This window comes from Brachyistius frenatus, unplaced genomic scaffold (assembly GCF_029030835.1).
Source record: "Brachyistius frenatus isolate BFR_SWC_R1_liver_20210118 unplaced genomic scaffold, ASM2903083v1 Contig_347, whole genome shotgun sequence".
Classification (NCBI taxonomy): domain Eukaryota; kingdom Metazoa; phylum Chordata; class Actinopteri; family Embiotocidae; genus Brachyistius; species Brachyistius frenatus.
Window position 1 is genome coordinate 244,340 of NW_027210946.1, and position 16,272 is coordinate 260,611.

The 16,272-nt window shown below is 42.4% G+C and overlaps 1 protein-coding gene across 3 annotated transcripts in view; it reads right to left on the bottom strand.

Moving 5' to 3' along the window:
• The window catches only part of LOC138636042 (estrogen-related receptor gamma-like), a 31,865-nt gene that overhangs the window by 9,983 nt on the left and 5,610 nt on the right, over positions 1–16,272 (bottom strand). For 2 of the 3 annotated variants that reach the window (XM_069723845.1, XM_069723844.1), the window contains exons 1-4: positions 12,719–13,213; positions 6,179–6,430; positions 5,874–6,031; positions 4,139–4,255 (exon numbers count right to left, since the gene is read on the bottom strand). In XM_069723845.1, coding sequence (XP_069579946.1) covers positions 4,139–4,255; positions 5,874–6,031; positions 6,179–6,430; positions 12,719–12,774 — 583 coding nt within the window. In that variant the 5' untranslated portion in view covers positions 12,775–13,213. Of the gene's footprint in view, positions 1–4,138; positions 4,256–5,873; positions 6,032–6,178; positions 6,431–12,718; positions 13,214–16,272 lie in introns of those variants that run through there. The other variant, XM_069723846.1, reaches the window with a different exon arrangement.

Sequence of the window (16,272 nt, forward strand, 5' to 3'; positions counted from 1 at the left end):
ATTATTTGTTGGTTATTTTAATTGTTTCGAGAAATACTTGACATTTTAAGTCGTGTTTTCAGAGGCTTTAAATCTACCATTTGAAATAGAGCTGGACAAGTAAACCAAGTAAACCAGTTATTAACACTGGAAACTTCTAACTGACCTAAATGTACTCTCACTTTAGTTTCACTGGTCATTGAAAGCTCGAAGATAAAAAAAAAAAAAAAACATCAACTAGACTTTGCATTGTTTTGTCACTCTTTGCTTTCCAGCTAAAAGTGACACAAACAGCTATGAGGTTACATGACAACTGATCCATCTCCACAGCAACTGAGCACACTTCCAAAGACAGTGGGGGAAATAAATGGCTTGAATCTTACGGGTGCGACAGCTTCAGTTTGTCAGTTGCGTTTAGGTCGTTTTGTTGAGTCATGCTTGGGCATTACGTTTTGTCCGATAGTGATCAAGATGTGGGTTTTTAGGGTTAGAGCAGGGGAACATGAACAAGGTATTTAAAGGAGAGATGGGTTGTGGAAACGTAATGGCCCCTGATCCCCCTGATGATGTCATGAGGGGCACATAAGTGTGGATTAACCTGGAGAGGATGCATTACGCTGTGTTGACGTTCGATTTAACTAACTGTTGGCAAACACCGGATTAAGTCAAACAGCTTCGGTTGTTTGATTTGTAGGAAAAGTGTTTTATTTATCTATTATTATAACTACTATACTATTATACTCTACTCTATTTCTGAGCGTTAAAACACACACACACACACACACATCTGAGCTAAGTGTAACTTTTCACTGTGGAATGTGCTGACAACTAAAAGGCCAAGAATAGCTTTGGCGGATAACAAAACAGATACACACACCGCCTCCTAGTTATTCTGAGCAGCCCATCAGGGTTCGATAAACATGGACTGTGTTATTTTTTGCCTCTTTCATCACTCGGCCTTCCTCTGAGGGCGTCTGCACTTTCACACGAGAGGCTTTGCAGGTTCCCAAAATGCCCGCTGCACTCGGCAGGATGAGGAGCGCTGACGTCGAGCCACTGGTCCAGACTAATGCAGGTTATACCCTGTTCTGTGGCAGTGCTTCCCCACTTCTATTACTGCCGCCACCATGTATTCACCATAAACAATCCCACGCTTCTCAGATATTGTGACAAATGTACACACGGCTGCCACCGACACGACGCGGCGTTACGTTCCCTTCACGCGCTGCGTTTGGAAGCATGAAGCACAACGCGTCTTGCTTTTATCGAAACGCAGATTAAAACACCTGAGACCACGTAAGTGAGAAGCGAGGGAGAGACAGTGAGATAAGACGAAGAAAGTCGGGTACCTCGATAAGGCCTTGCTCCGCCGCTGCTCATATTTCTAAGGAACATAAACTGTTACACCATAAAAATACAGATTCACATAAGTTCATGTGGTATAAAGTATTTTTTTTAAAAATATTGTTGTCATTATGTGGACATACATGTTTTTACTGCCCCAAGAAGCGACAGCAACTGTGGAAATGGCCACTAAACAGGGCTTAATCAAATCCTGCCTGGGGTCTATCCGTCTTTTAGCTGTGTATTTAATATGGCTCTGAGTCTCCCCATTAAACCTCACCGCTCCTCTGTCTCAGGCTTTACTGCGGCCTCTCCGGGGGAGGAAGGGCATTACGAGACACGATGAAGCGCGTTACGAGGGCGCTTACGATAGGAGTTACGAGGGGCAGTTCGCATTTCACGGAGGTCCAGGAATCCCACAAGGCATCTGGAGGAATTTATGAGGGAGGAGGGACAGCAGAAAGGCGGGTTGAGGGAGGAGGGAGGCTGGGATGCTGGTGATGCACCTATACCCTATCACAGGCAGCTAATTTCCAAAAAGGACACACACACACACACACACACACACACACACACACACACTCGCGAAAACACACAGAGGTGCGAGCACAAAGGTGACGGCTGACTGACACGTTTACACATACTCTTACACACAAACACGTGTAAAGATGCTATAATTCTGTGTGTCCATAACTTATACGCACATTTATGAACACACACACACACACACACCTGCAATAAGCAGATACTGCTGTGAGTTTAGAGACGAGTAGGTGACATTAAAGGATCGTTCCAGTTTATTACAACTGGGATTATGTTTTCATAGCTGTGGCCACCTTTTCTATTGTTTCTGGAAACATTATACTTACAAAAGTATTAAAATCTCTACAACAAAGTCTTGACAGGGCAAATGACCAGCAATCACAGAAAAAAAAACACGATCACTGTATTTGGAGGTAAAACCCAGAAGTGAAAGTAGAACGTCGTTCTGCAATGCACTGACTACAATATGCGTTTGAAGTGGGTCCACGGTGTCGGTAATGATTTTAGCCAAAATTTGATTGGTTGGGATGCTCCTTTTTTTTTTTAGACGTCTGGTTACATCAAGTATTAAAATAGAAATAAATTGTGGCAAAATCAATACAGAGATGAAGTGAAACCAGAACTTCTGTAGATGTCAGATGTAAAAAAATTTTTTTTTAAAAACACCTTTAAAAATCGCATTATGACGGAAACAATAAAAACAGCCTTTCTGAACAGTATGTTGTTTGGAATGCATCATATGTTTCGATAAATATGGTAATTAATTTGAAAACTTATCTTATATCATTACTTATTCAATATTTTAACAATAGGCATCTCCCATAATGTCACACCCTGACCGAAGAGGCTTGTTGTTCATTTCAACTTTGCAAACTTTGACCCACAGACTAATTGACCCTTTGACTAATAGCGAGCCATTCTGACAGCACCGACCTTTCAGGGAAAGCAGAGTTGTAGAGTCCAAAATGGAGGGAGTGATCGTAAATGAACCCTCCTTTATCGGAGTATAAACGGCTCCAAAAACAAAGCATGGTTTGCAGACAGTTACAGCATGTAACTAAATGCAGGTTTTTGAATGAACTTTTTCAAACTGTTATCCTCTGCAGTGACTCTATAATTATTAACGGTGTATAAAAACGAATAAATGACTATTAAATGCTTTATCTTTACATTTACTTCCCCTCATGGCTTGAAGTCTCCCAACCTACACACACGCTCACATGTTTTATCTGCTCTCCACTCTTTATTATCTTCTCTGGGCCGCACACAGCAGGCAACAAGTGGCTGGTACAGTAGGAGGTCGCCAATGTTTTCCTTTTTGAGTCACTTCTAAATCTGGACCACAATATGTCACCAGGCAGGCACACAGTCGGACAAAAGAAGCACCTGACCGCTGTCACAGGCTATCTGTGGAATGCGTACATTGTCATTTCGCCTCTTTGAACTTGCAGGGTTACATTTTACATAGTAGAAAGTAGCTACACAAATAATTAGGAATGTGAGAGCTCATCTCTGAAATTATTTGGTGTATTTTATATTCCTTTTACGCTAATTTCACCGAGAAGATTCTGCGAATGAGTGTAAATACGCTATAATGTGCGGTGTCAGCGGTAAAACCTTATTTTTGAATCGCAAAGCAGTGGGCTGTGAAGGGTAGGCAACTTGTCCCGTTCCATTAAAATTCCCTGCGGTAGAAAAATCTCTTAAACTTTTACAAAAAAAAAAATCTCTTCAGTTTTCATTTTTGTGAAGTCTGGTCCCAGGAGCTCGCAGCTCCCTCTATTATCTCAGAAGCTGCTGCAGTGTTGCTCACACACCGGCACAAACTGGCAGACGTCCAGAGGCTATTTTGGAGTGGAGCAAAGACTTGACACAGCTGAAGAGTCGGTAGCCCTCTCCTCCCTCCCAAAGACACAGCTATAGGCATTGTTCAGCCCTGTGTTTGCTGCACACACAGAGACCGAGACACACACAAAGGGCTTTAGGTTTAACTGTCAGCCGTGTTAGGTTTCACTTGCGTTTACGCGGTTACAGTACATGCCGTCACATGTTTATCAGGTGAGAGATTAGGAGAATCTCAGGTTATTGTTTCCAGGAATGCACAGCTAAAGAAATTGCAGTGGAGGCCTGCGTTGGCCGCTCTCCACTTCAACTTCCTGAAAGCAAAGCATCTGAGCTCCTGTCAAGTCCTTAGACAGATCGATCTCGGAAAAAGCAACCCAAACAAGGTTTTGACCCAACTTTGAAAAGTGATTTTCAGTGCATGGCTGACCTTCTCTCAACATGCCCACCGACAGACATTTCACAAATCGACAAGCCTGGCAAGATTTCCTCCTCCTCTTGGTGATTTCGCATTCGTTGGACGCTGGACAGCTGTATTCAATGTTACCTGGAGGAGGGCGAGAGAGAAGAAAACACTTTGTAATTGCCTTGGACACCATAGAGCATCAGGTCAATATTATTCTTTATCACCTGTTGACTCTGTCGAGCCACAATTCTCTTATTCAGATGTCGTGTTTCACAGTTTTTATGTCTAAATCTTCATTTTACAGAAATCTGTTGGAGTATGAGACCTTAAAGGGCAAAGTTAGGAGACTTGTGAGAAACAGATTTTTAAAAAATAAAGGTCTAAACTTGGGCTGACAGGTTCTGGTCACCCCTTAAATACACTAATCCTACATTTTAAGCAATGTAACTGTGTAGAGCCCTAGCCTGTTGCCCGTGAGGTACCAGTAGCCTGTTACCCGTTTCAAAGTAGCTCGCTGAAGCTTCAAACAATATGTACATTAATCTGATAACACAGAGTCACTTGGTAACTGTGTTTAAATTTCTATCCGATCAAATTCCTAGACATCCCGCCCCCATCAATTTGCTATTGGTCACATAAAAGAAGCTTATTCAGCTGGTTTGGGTGGAGCTCAGCTTTGTGAATAAATGTTACGAAAAATGAGTAGCTCTCGGACACTTTCATTTTGTCAAATTAGCACTCAGAGGAAAAAAGGTTGGAGACCCCTGGTTGGAAGTTTTTCATTTGACCGTCTCTGTCTCGTAAACACTTTGACCTCCACACATCCGTTCTGTAATTCAGATTCTCTGTTAGGAATTTGCAGCATGAACCTGAAACTGAGGTAACTTGATGACCTTTACACTCAAATAAGGCTCAGTGGTTATCAAAATGACATTTTGATAAATTCACATTACATTCAATATCGTTTTTTGTTATTCTTGAGACATTAAATTGGCTTCACCGCTCACAGTTTGAGTAGTGAGAGAAAAAGCTGACCCGTTCCCCACACCTGACTGGCAGCCAAAGTCGCATGTTATGCCTGATGGCGTTCAGCCAGTTGCAGGCGCTCTCAGCTGCCACCCTCGATCAGAAACAGGAAGCATCTGATGAGCCAGACATCAGATCTCCCCGTTTGAAGTGACAGACGCTCGAGTTTGGCCTTTGAACCCATCTACAGTAGCCAACCTCTACAGGCCTAAACAAAACGCAGCCTGCCAGGTTCCTCGACCCGAGCCGACAGCCAACAATGTGCAGGACAATCCCTTTAATGCGCCGACGCAGGGCTGAGGCAAATGCACACACATCCAGCACCATATTCTATCAGTGGCTTTAAAACCTAAACTCAAACATGTTGACTATACACACGATGCACTGCTTAACCACATATCAGCTGTTTGCAAACAGATCTTCACTTAAAGCCTTTCTGTGGTTTGGGAGGCAGCAGACGGGAGCTATGAGCTTACTGATCAGGGCTTGTTTATACCAAAACAAACATTTAGGGTCCAACTGCATCTGCACCATGTTGCTTGTAAAACAGGTTTATATGATGCAGGAAGGCACTATCAGCCATGCACAATAAACTCTGTTACTATATATAAAACTGAACATCGTGAATGTGTTTTATATATGTGTGTGTGTGTGTGTGTGTGTGTGTGTGTGTGTGTGTGTGTGTGTGTGTGTGTGTGTGTGTGTGTGTGTGTGTGTGTGTGTTGTCTCTCACCCTGGATGGTCCTCTTGAAGAAGGCCTTGCACGCCTCACAAGAGGCCACACCGTAGTGGTAGCCCGAGGCCACGTCACCACACACCAGACACAGCCGCTTGGCCACCGAGCCAAGCATGAATTCACACTTCACTTGGCCTTCTTCCTCCCCAAACCTCCTGGACAGATGTGGAGGGAGAGACGGGATGGGGATGAGGTGAGGGGAACAATAATGTGAATGTCCTCAGAGAGTACAAGTCCCATTGAACATGTGAAATAAGGTGAAACGGACGGAAGATAAGGGGAGAGATGACGTGTAAACCGACCTGTTTGTTCCTCCATTGTTGGCCAGCCCTGCTGTGTGACCGTAGAGGCCCGACGAGTCCAGCCCATTGGTATGATTGTGGCCCTTGGTAGGGGGACCGTAGCTGGAGTTTGTGTCCGAGGAGGAGCTTCCGGGACTGGGCTGGGCCGGGCTGACGTCGCCCTGAGAGCTGGGGCTGGGGCTGGAGGGCTCACGCTTTATAGAGGTGGGACAGGGGGGGTCCAAGCCCCTCACTGACATCCTGCCCAGATGCCTGCAGGAAAGAGAGAGGAGGGAAAATAAAGAGAAGATTTAATAGAAACGATGTGTTTGCATGACCTGTATTTTAATACATATTCATGATGGGGAGAGACTTTCAAGTGACCTTGATACTGTGATTAATATTAATGCATGCAGTTGACCTTCAGGTCTGTGGGTTTTAATTAGTTTTATAGGAAGTTTTATTAAGTCAGGCATCACTTACACAGATGGTAATCAGGTAATGAGCAGCTTGAAAAAAAATCTATACCATTAAATGATATGTTCATAACTCTCAAACAAACACGGGCGTGTATTTTTCAAACCACAAACAGAGCTACAAAGGCTCCGAAATGTTGTGTTATTTCTGCTGAATTGTTTCGCTCACCAATCTCGAACGCATCGGCAACCGCCACCTCTCCGTCTCCCCATCCATCCATCCATCCCGGCACTATCTAAACCAGCCGTTTGTGCTTGTCCCACATATGCAAAGCTGCTGTCCATTACACTGCTTTGTTTTCAAAGAAGGAGCTTGCTTAAGCAAATGTAGGGAAATAGTCAAACCAGCAATCATCTGCATTATCATCGCCATTACATCCCATCCAAACACACTTTCTTTCTGTCTATCTCTTGTTCTTTTTGGCAGCTTTTCTTCTCTCTATTGTCTCAGTTACTCACCACAGTCGAGCTGTCAAACACTCCGAAGCCTACAACAGTTTACAATCTGGGTTGTTGTTGGCCTCTTGTCTTCTCCCCATTGTCTCTTTTGTGTCTCAGTTACTCATTACAGTTGACCCGTCAAACACTCAGCAGCCTGCAACGGTTGTTACAGTTAACAGGCTTTTCTTTTTTTTTTTTTAAAAGGAAATGTGGAGATACTTTTTGAAAAATATTCACAAATTTGGGTGCTGGTTCATTTTTTTGTTTACGTCAAATGGGAAGTCAGTCCCAAAATGAATAATTAGCTAATGTAATAGATGTAATATCAACATATCTTCAAAAAATACTTTCCATAAATACTTCTAATACATGCTCAAAATAAATCTTCTTCTAAGCCTGCATGGTAAAGTGTGCACCATGACTCTATTATTGGATTAAGATGTGACCACAACAGACTCTCTGTCACCATGCCGAGGAGAACGAGCATCTGAGACCAGCTGAAGTGTACAGTAGGCTCGCAGGCATGTGATCTTCACACGCACACGCACACACACACACACACACACATCCTGAAAACACACTCACATTGTGGCGTCCGATGTTTATGCGTGGATTTAAAAATAAAAAGCTTAGACAGTCTCCCACTACACTTCAGGGAACATGCCAGAGGTCCCCTGCACACAAATGTATAGACACATTTTAAAGCACGTGTCTTCATAAACACCCAAACACATACTTTCATGCAACTGTTTGTCGCCAGGGGAACTTTAAAAAAAAAACAAAAAAAACAACCTCCCTCCTTTCTCTCTTTCTGCCTCCCCGCCTCCACATTGCTGTGAAACACACACACACACGCACACACGCAGTGACTGTGCAGACGCTCTCTCCCTCTCTGCTCTCGGTCATGTGCGGTTGATGTCCAGGTCCGTCTGTTTCCTGCCATGTAAATCAGTCTTCTACCGAACACAGATTATTTGGTAGGCAAAAAGACGGGCTGCTCCTAACCACCCACTGAGTAATCCGTGGCCACGCGCGACTGACCCCTCTACGAGCCCATGAGGACACACACAGCGATGCACAGTAAGAGTGGAGAAACCAAAAGAGCCAACGGTTCCATAGGAACTAAAGTTCTATAGTTCAATTTCAATCCGGACGTAATGTCTGACCGCAAGTGGCCATAAAAAAAAAAAATGTACAGGTGGAAACACACCCAAGAAGCATTGGGGTCCGGTCAGTCCAGGCCACAGTCAGAGGTGGCCCGGCGCGCATTGTGTGTCCACATTCGTGCAGCAGTGGACACACAATGCGACCTGAGGAGGCATTATAAGACTATACTCAACTGACGTCCACTGAATATCAATAAAAAAAAAAAAATTAAATGCAGCTGCACGTTCCCGTGTTGGTATCTGACCCGGTGCTCCGGTGAGTTACCGTCACGTTACAGCAGGTTCCTTAGTTTTTTTATTTGTATTATTATTATTATTTTTCTCCATTCAGTCTTTCACCTGATCTGATCTCTGCCTGCTCTTCTTTTAATTTTATGTAATCTCCTGTGTGGTTCTTCTGAGTGCATCTGAACTGTAGCCGACTGACAGCAGGAGAAACTTACTGCAAACTGACGTCATAAAGCAGCTGATTAGTGAATTAAAACACATGACGCTAGTTTCACCAAAGCCTCCTCTGGGTTTATCTTTTTTTTTTTTTCTTCCTTTTAGTTAATATCCTGTTAGTTCCGACACACATCATCCACAGCGGTGGGAGAGACGCGGCGGAAGCGCGCTGTGGATCAATCATTAATTAATAATGAATTAATCCAAGGATCCGAACGTTTCAGGCTGTGAATTAGATTTAGAAACTTCAGTATTCAGACATTTACTAACGTGAAATACGTCACAGCCCTGCATTTTGTAACACACGGCGCATGAATGAGCCTACCCGTAGTTTAAACTCCTCTTCTCGTGCATCTGTTTGTCTTGTAGTTGATATCCTGTAATTTCCGGCACACATCAGCCCCACAGCTGTATGAGGCCCCGCCCCCTTTGATCCACCGCAGCGGAGACGCGCTGGATCAATGAATTAATCTGACCCGAGCCATTGGGGTTGTGGTGTTTAGGTTTCTGTTCTTGTGCTTATTTACTTGTATATTTCGTGACGTAGCCTACGTGTTCATTTGCATAAACAGCGGGGGAAGTGAGGTTTGACCTCAAGTGGTCACCCAGGGCTCATGTTGATGCAAGGTGGAAACAAGTCTGCCTGAAGCTGACCACTTTTGATCCGCTCCCTGACAGGCCAGATGTCTGGATTGGAAATAGCCAAATAGAAACAGCCTCTAAGCAACTGTAACTGTCTTAAATGGGGCTGGGTATCAAACCTCAATGCTTTTTTTGTTGTTGTTGGTGCGGATAAAATATAGGCTATTCATAGCAGACAGCATCAATAACTGTCAAGGACCAAAACTTTTTACTGAGTTGACTTTTCATTAGACATGTTTTGATCATGTTTGTTAAAGTGCTTGTACAGCTGCCCGTAGAAGTTCTATTGTTTTTTTTTTGGCCACATCGCAGAAAACATGGAAGCTAATGTTTGTCTATTTACACATCCAACCAATACAGCAACATTAGCAGTAATTTGTGATCCTGTTTCTGGTCACCAAACAAGTTAAAGTCCAATATTCACCCTTCATTCGGCTCTGCTTTGGTCTCCACCAACTGCTGAGGGAAATATCTTCCTCTTTTGCTGCTAAATGCTCCACCGCTGAACAGATAGCGCAGCGAGGTTTTACCTGTGATTTCTGTGGCTGAAAATTACATTGATGAGAGAGTGAACTGAAATGGTAAAGTTGAAAGTCATAAAAACCAAAACAATCCGCTTAAAGATGCTAAAATGCTCTGTGGAGATATGGGGGTTCCTCCGTGGGTTGCTCTCTCTTCAAATTACACATATCAGATCTGTAGTTAAGATTAGAAAATATTGATTATCAGCTGCTTTGGAAACTTAAACTTAAGATATTTTTGTTGACCCGGTCTTGCTCTTAAACCCTGAAATAATCTCTCTTTAGCTTCAAGTTACAACTCGACTCTTACGACTCTGATGCAATTTTGCCCCACCATTCTGCCCCCCCCACATCTCCCAATGTTTCCAATCCACTTTGAAGTCTATAAAAACATTACAGCGAATAGATTTCAGTTTCCCCTTAAAAACAACTCGGCAACTATCCCTCACAGGTGTCCATAATGTGCTGTCAAGTCTCTTGACAGGTACAGAGCGAATTACACTTTGCCCTCATTACATTACATTACATTACATTACATTTTCCCCATTATAAACTATCACGGGGAGGAGGTGGAAGAGAAGGGGGATGGGTTGTTAGCATTTTTGCTTTCTTAATGAAATGCCATCGGAGTGGGGTGATCAGATGTGATGTGATATTCACTCTGACACATTACTGAGCTACAAGGCCACATAAAAGCCCATCAGAAAGACGGTCGCCGCAGCCCCGTGCAGCAGGGATAAATCAGAACATGCATCTGCGCATTCAAAGTTATCATACCTTCCTCCTTTTGTGTGCCAGTATCCAAAACAACTCTTAATTGCACTTTGGCAACAACGTATAAAATGCGGGGTGAAACGACGAGCAGACAAAAAGGAGAAGAAGAAGAAGGAGAAGAAGAAGAAGAAGAAGAAGAGAGGCGGGAAGAAATTACAAGAGAGGCAGACTGACAGGGAGTGTGAAAAAGCTGGGGAGGGACAGAAAGAGAAGGGGCAGTCCTGTGGCTCATTAACCTGGGGGGGGGGTTGAAAGAATAGAGAGGGCAACACTTACTTTCAAATGAGCAGAGTCATAATGCAGACAATGACCCACCGCATGAAGGAGACAGGGAGGGAAACAGGGAGGGAAGGAAATACAGAAAATAAAAGGAGTAAAACCAACCAAATCTACGAGGAAGTAAAAAATAAACTGTGAGCCGACTGAGATTCTAATATCACAAAAAGCCAAATACTTTTGAGGGCCTGTTGACGAACCTTTTAGCCCCCCCCCCCCCCAACCCTGAGGAGTAGTGATTGAGGTCAGTGGGGTCTCAGTAGTGTTTTTTTTCTTTTCTTTTCTTTTCTGTTTTTACTAATGAGCCAGAGATGAGCAGGGATCAGTGGCACCCCCAGCCAGCCGTAAGAGCCTTAGTCAGGCTTTGGATAGGAGGCTGGGAGATGAGGTGCCCGTGGCTGGAGCTTGGACCCGCAGGCTCTGGAAACTCGGATAGTGTGCCATACATGAGGATCATCTGTGGCCGTCATCGTCACTTCTTTATCTGCCTGCTCGTTTCACTCGTCAGCCAGCCGACCTGTGCGTCCACATGTCTGCTCGTCCTCTGTCTGTCTGTTCTCTTTTATCTTTCTTTGCCGGGGAAAGTTAATTTCAGCCCCGAGATGCTCCCTGAGATGTGTTCTTTCTCGGCACAAACTGATTATGCCTCAGCTGATAAAAGCGCAGCAGTGATGATAATGAACATGATTTTTTTTTTTTTTTTTTTTTTTTTTATGATTACAGCAAAGAGAGGCAATCAAAAAGCAGTCTGCGGGCAATCAAACAGCTGCTTGGCACATCTTTTGCCAAGGCTTTCTGTTGCTTTGTTCGTGTCTGCTGGGGAAGATTTTCACCAGCTTTAGACGACACAGGCTGCTCTCTTTCTCTCACACCGGCTTCTCTCACTAGTTTCCTCCAAACGGGTCTTACCCACTTACCATCGCTATCAGCAAACAAACAGCCTGAACAATGACAACCAGTGCAAACAAACACCTGGGAAAACTTCACTTCCTACACTTCCCAGAAACTTTGACTGTTATTTATGTAAATCTGTTCTCATCACACCTCAGTAAAGCTGAAACAACGAGTCAGTTAACTGATCAGTCAATCAAATGTAGTTTCATATTATAAATTGAGAAAATGTGCTGCTTTTCTACTTATGTCATTGCAACATGAAAAGTGTGATGAGCAATCATGGCTGCTGTCTGACATTTTATAGACCTAATGAATCATCTATGAATTAAAAAAATATATACTTTTTGATTGGCTGCTAATGAAAAAAAAAAGGTTTATCAGCAAGAACTAGAAGAGATTTTAGGGATGAAATAACTTGTATATAAAAGCAAATACGTACACTGACCTCATTTAAAGGAAGATAAGTACAGTTATAAATGTTCATGTGGATGTGGACGCATTCCTCTAAAAGAAACAATGATACTGTATTGGAACAACCAGATGAGAAAATATTGTAGAAATCCTTTTCTTTGACGGTAGAGTGAATAGTTATGAAGCTTCAGCACAAAAAAAATCTTTCCTACTGATTTTCACACTCTAATTCTCTTTTGCAATAAATAATTTGAGGTTTATTTCAGCTGCACATTTGTTTTAAGAATGACTCGGATTCTCTGAGGTATAATAAAGATATGCTACATTACACATCTGAGACATGACAATACATCATGTCCCACATCATCCTGCATCCGTCACTGTCATGAAGAAGCTCTGAGTCAGTGTTGCATAAACACACTGTTAGCTCTATTTACACCTGCACGACATTTGTACAATTCGAAGAGCACATACTTTAAGTTCTGTGGGGTCATCGTGGAGTGAGAAAGTACTTACTCTGTGTCAGAGTGGTAGGTGAAGCACTCTGGGAGGTAGAGGTCGACTAAATCCATGTGCACTCTGCCAGCATACTCCGAAGAGGAGAAAATGTTCTGCCCTGTCTCCGTCTGTCTCCTCCTCCTGATCTCTTTTGTCCTTTCTGCTCGATAGATTTTTTTTTTTTTTTCTTTATCAACTGTATCTCTCACTGCACTGTTTGACACTTCCTCTATATTCTGCCTCCAAACTTTGTCTCCATCTACTGCCCTCTCCTCTGTTGGATCACACTCTCAGCTCTTCTCATTGTCCCCTCGTCCGTCTTCCCGTCACTCACACTTCTCGCCAACAGCCCCTGGCTGCCTTTGAAGTCCTGACTGTTGTGACTAGTGGCTGTGTGTGACAAGGGTCTCCAAGCAAAACCGGCCCTCATGAACACCCAGCCACACAATTTGAATGGCCTTCCCCCCAGAGTGTTAAGCTGACGGCTGATTGGCTGTCTTCTGAGCCTATGAGAGCCACCGGAGTGGGTGGATGTGACTAGAGGCTGTTTGGAGTATTTAACAGGTTTTAGTGTCAGAAAAAGTTTGACATGGGAGTGCAGGTTTTCACTTATTAGCAATCCAAGTCATACTATTTGATATTAAACATGACCTGCTTCTAAGTTTGTACATTCAGTTGGATAAATATGAGAAAAGGAAATAAGTCCAACTACAGCACGTTTGCAAGATCCTTATGAATTCAAATTTAAGATCAAGTTGATTTGGTACATGATCTAAATTGCTTTGCAGGTAAGTATAAGTATAACTAAAAGACACAAAGTAAATTGGTTCATTGCAGTAAAATCACTGAGCCTTAACCCTTTATCAATTAATAGATTAGTTTTAGTGAAGTTTAAGTCATTTATCAAGTAAAACTTGCAAAAGATTTGCCGGTTCAAGTTTGTCAACGTCAAAAATAGGTTGTTTTATATGACACTGAATTAAATATCTGCCAAACAAGCCATCTAAAGTTGTCATTTTGGAATCTGGTAAATTGCGATGAGCATTTTTGCAAACATTTCACAGATGAATTCAAAATTCTAATCAAGAAACCAATAAATATTGAAAATAAGAATTAGCTGCGTATAATCAGATCACTTTCACTTCATAGGTGGCGCTCGTCAGGCGAAATAATGTGTAAATGCTGAGCTGAAGAATGTCCTCTGTTGTCACAACATGCGCGTAACATGAACAGCTCTTCACACAGATGCTGTACGAACAAACATATGGACATCCACACAGACAAACACATCTTCAGGCTTAACTGACTTACTGCTCCTACAGCACTGTTGTCTGAGCTATATCAGCTATGGCTGCATGCCTAATGTGATGCTTTTCACCTTCCAGTCACAAAGCACACGTACACACAGAATGAGAGGCGCACTAAAGTCGTGCCTGGCACTCTTAAAACAAACAAACAACAAATTAACAGCACATTCTTAAAATTTTCTGTAATAAGGGACCTTTTTTAATTCTGTATAACATGAATGAAATGATATCACTAATTAATAAAGATGATGGTAATACTGCTAATCAATGTTCTGATACAGACAACATTACAGACAACAGTTATTACAAATACACATCACATTATCATGACGTCGTTTAAATAAAAAAAAAAAAAAAAAAAATCTAAAATCTTAAATATTGTAGAAGTAATATTTCACGTTGGACATAGCATAATGCTAACATTAACTTGACACAGTTGGAGTCAGACTCTTCAGTCCTTGATTTGAGGAAGCAGAATGAGTGGAAATGGATTCAAGATCGAAAGATCAGCCGATATGTTGGTGACAACGTAGGACCTGAAAGTCAATCTGACCATTCAATGCCGAAGCGCAATCGACAGCTGAGTGGCGCCACTTTTAGCAAAAGATGTAAATATATCCTTTGATTTCAAAATTGTAGCCTTATGTTTTTTTTTATTCAGCCTACTGAGTAGTAAAATCTGTGCATTTTATTTTATGAAGAGAATTGTAGGTAAATTTGGTTTGGTGTAAAATGCTGTGTTGTATTTTTTTTTTTAGGCTTGGGAACTTCTGTTCTAATGAATTCTCTCATTTCTTCTTAGAGAGTGAAGTTACACTAAGTAGCTCAGGGTTAGTTGACCTTTATGCAACCTGTGATAACTACATCCTGATCCACTTAAAAGACAAAAACACACGTGACGCGACCTGTCCAAGACCAGGTCAACCAGAATCCTCTCTGTGGAGACACACAAACACACATTTGTACACGCAGACCGCAGCCTGGCAGTCTGGTTATGTTCAGAGACAGAGATTCACCCATGAGCCTTGTTGAACAATAACGGGTGAGATTCACATCGTGATGGTGCACCCTGAGGTCCCACAAAGTCAAACTGCTCAAATCTGATCTAGGATCTGGTGTATTGCAGCATACTGTGGGATGTTTAACCACATTGTTCCAGTTCTGTCAGAATCAATATATGACACAGTAAGTTTCCTCTGGGATCTGCAGAGCATGGGGAGTGTTTTCCATCATTGCAAAGGACAGGTGTGGAACGCGCAGCATCCCATCCTGATGGTTCAAAGGTAAAAACACTTCCGTTTTAAACAATGCTGTGGCTTCAAAACTCTACAGATGTCTTAAGGAGTTTGGTACTCAGTAAGTCTCACGACCTCGACCCGTCTGATCGCCCTGATGTCGTGCGAGAATCCTGAGCTCACCCCGCCCTGAGCCAATCTCCACAGGAATGAAATGACCTGCGCTAATCTGTTGCTCAGATAAAGGCCAGACAGCAGACTGCATGGAGTGGACTTTATCTTATTATGCACCGCATGAAACACCCAGACAACAGAAACACACACATTAAAACAGCCTCGCACACAGACACACTACATGTGTAAACAAGCATGTGCACACAAACACATGTAAACACAAAGAGAAAGTACCAAGAAGAAACCCTTAAAAGATCAAGAGAGTGTGATTTCTAATGGAAGATAACTTCATATCAGCCACAGTGATATCATATCAAATCTCACGTGAAGAATTATCTACACCAAGAAATTATCTTTTATAAACCATTTAGGAAACTCGGCATTAACATTAAAGTGGAGTGGCTCTTATCTGTTCAGTGGCTTTTACTTTGGTGGCTCCTATCAGTGGATTCTTCATTTTATATAATCACACAGAAACCAAGTACAAGGTTGAAATTGAACACAGATGAATCATTTTCATCAGCGGTTGATGTTTTCTTTGGCACCAGCTGAGTGGCATCAATAGTAGGGCACACTTGAATCAAAAGAACCACTTGAAAGAAATAATACTCTTATGTATTGTATTTTTATTTTTTTTATTTTTTTATTTTTTATACTTACCTAATGACCGTGTGCCACCGAACAAAGGATTTTTGTTTCACTTTGCAGTTGCTGTTTTTGAAGGAAATATAAAGAGAGATTCAGACTGATAAGATGTTGCACTCATTAAACTCATTCGGCTGATATAAGAGTTAGAATGAATTAGTCCAAATAATGGGGTGGGGCTGCAAGCAGTGACCATTTTCATGGCAAATCA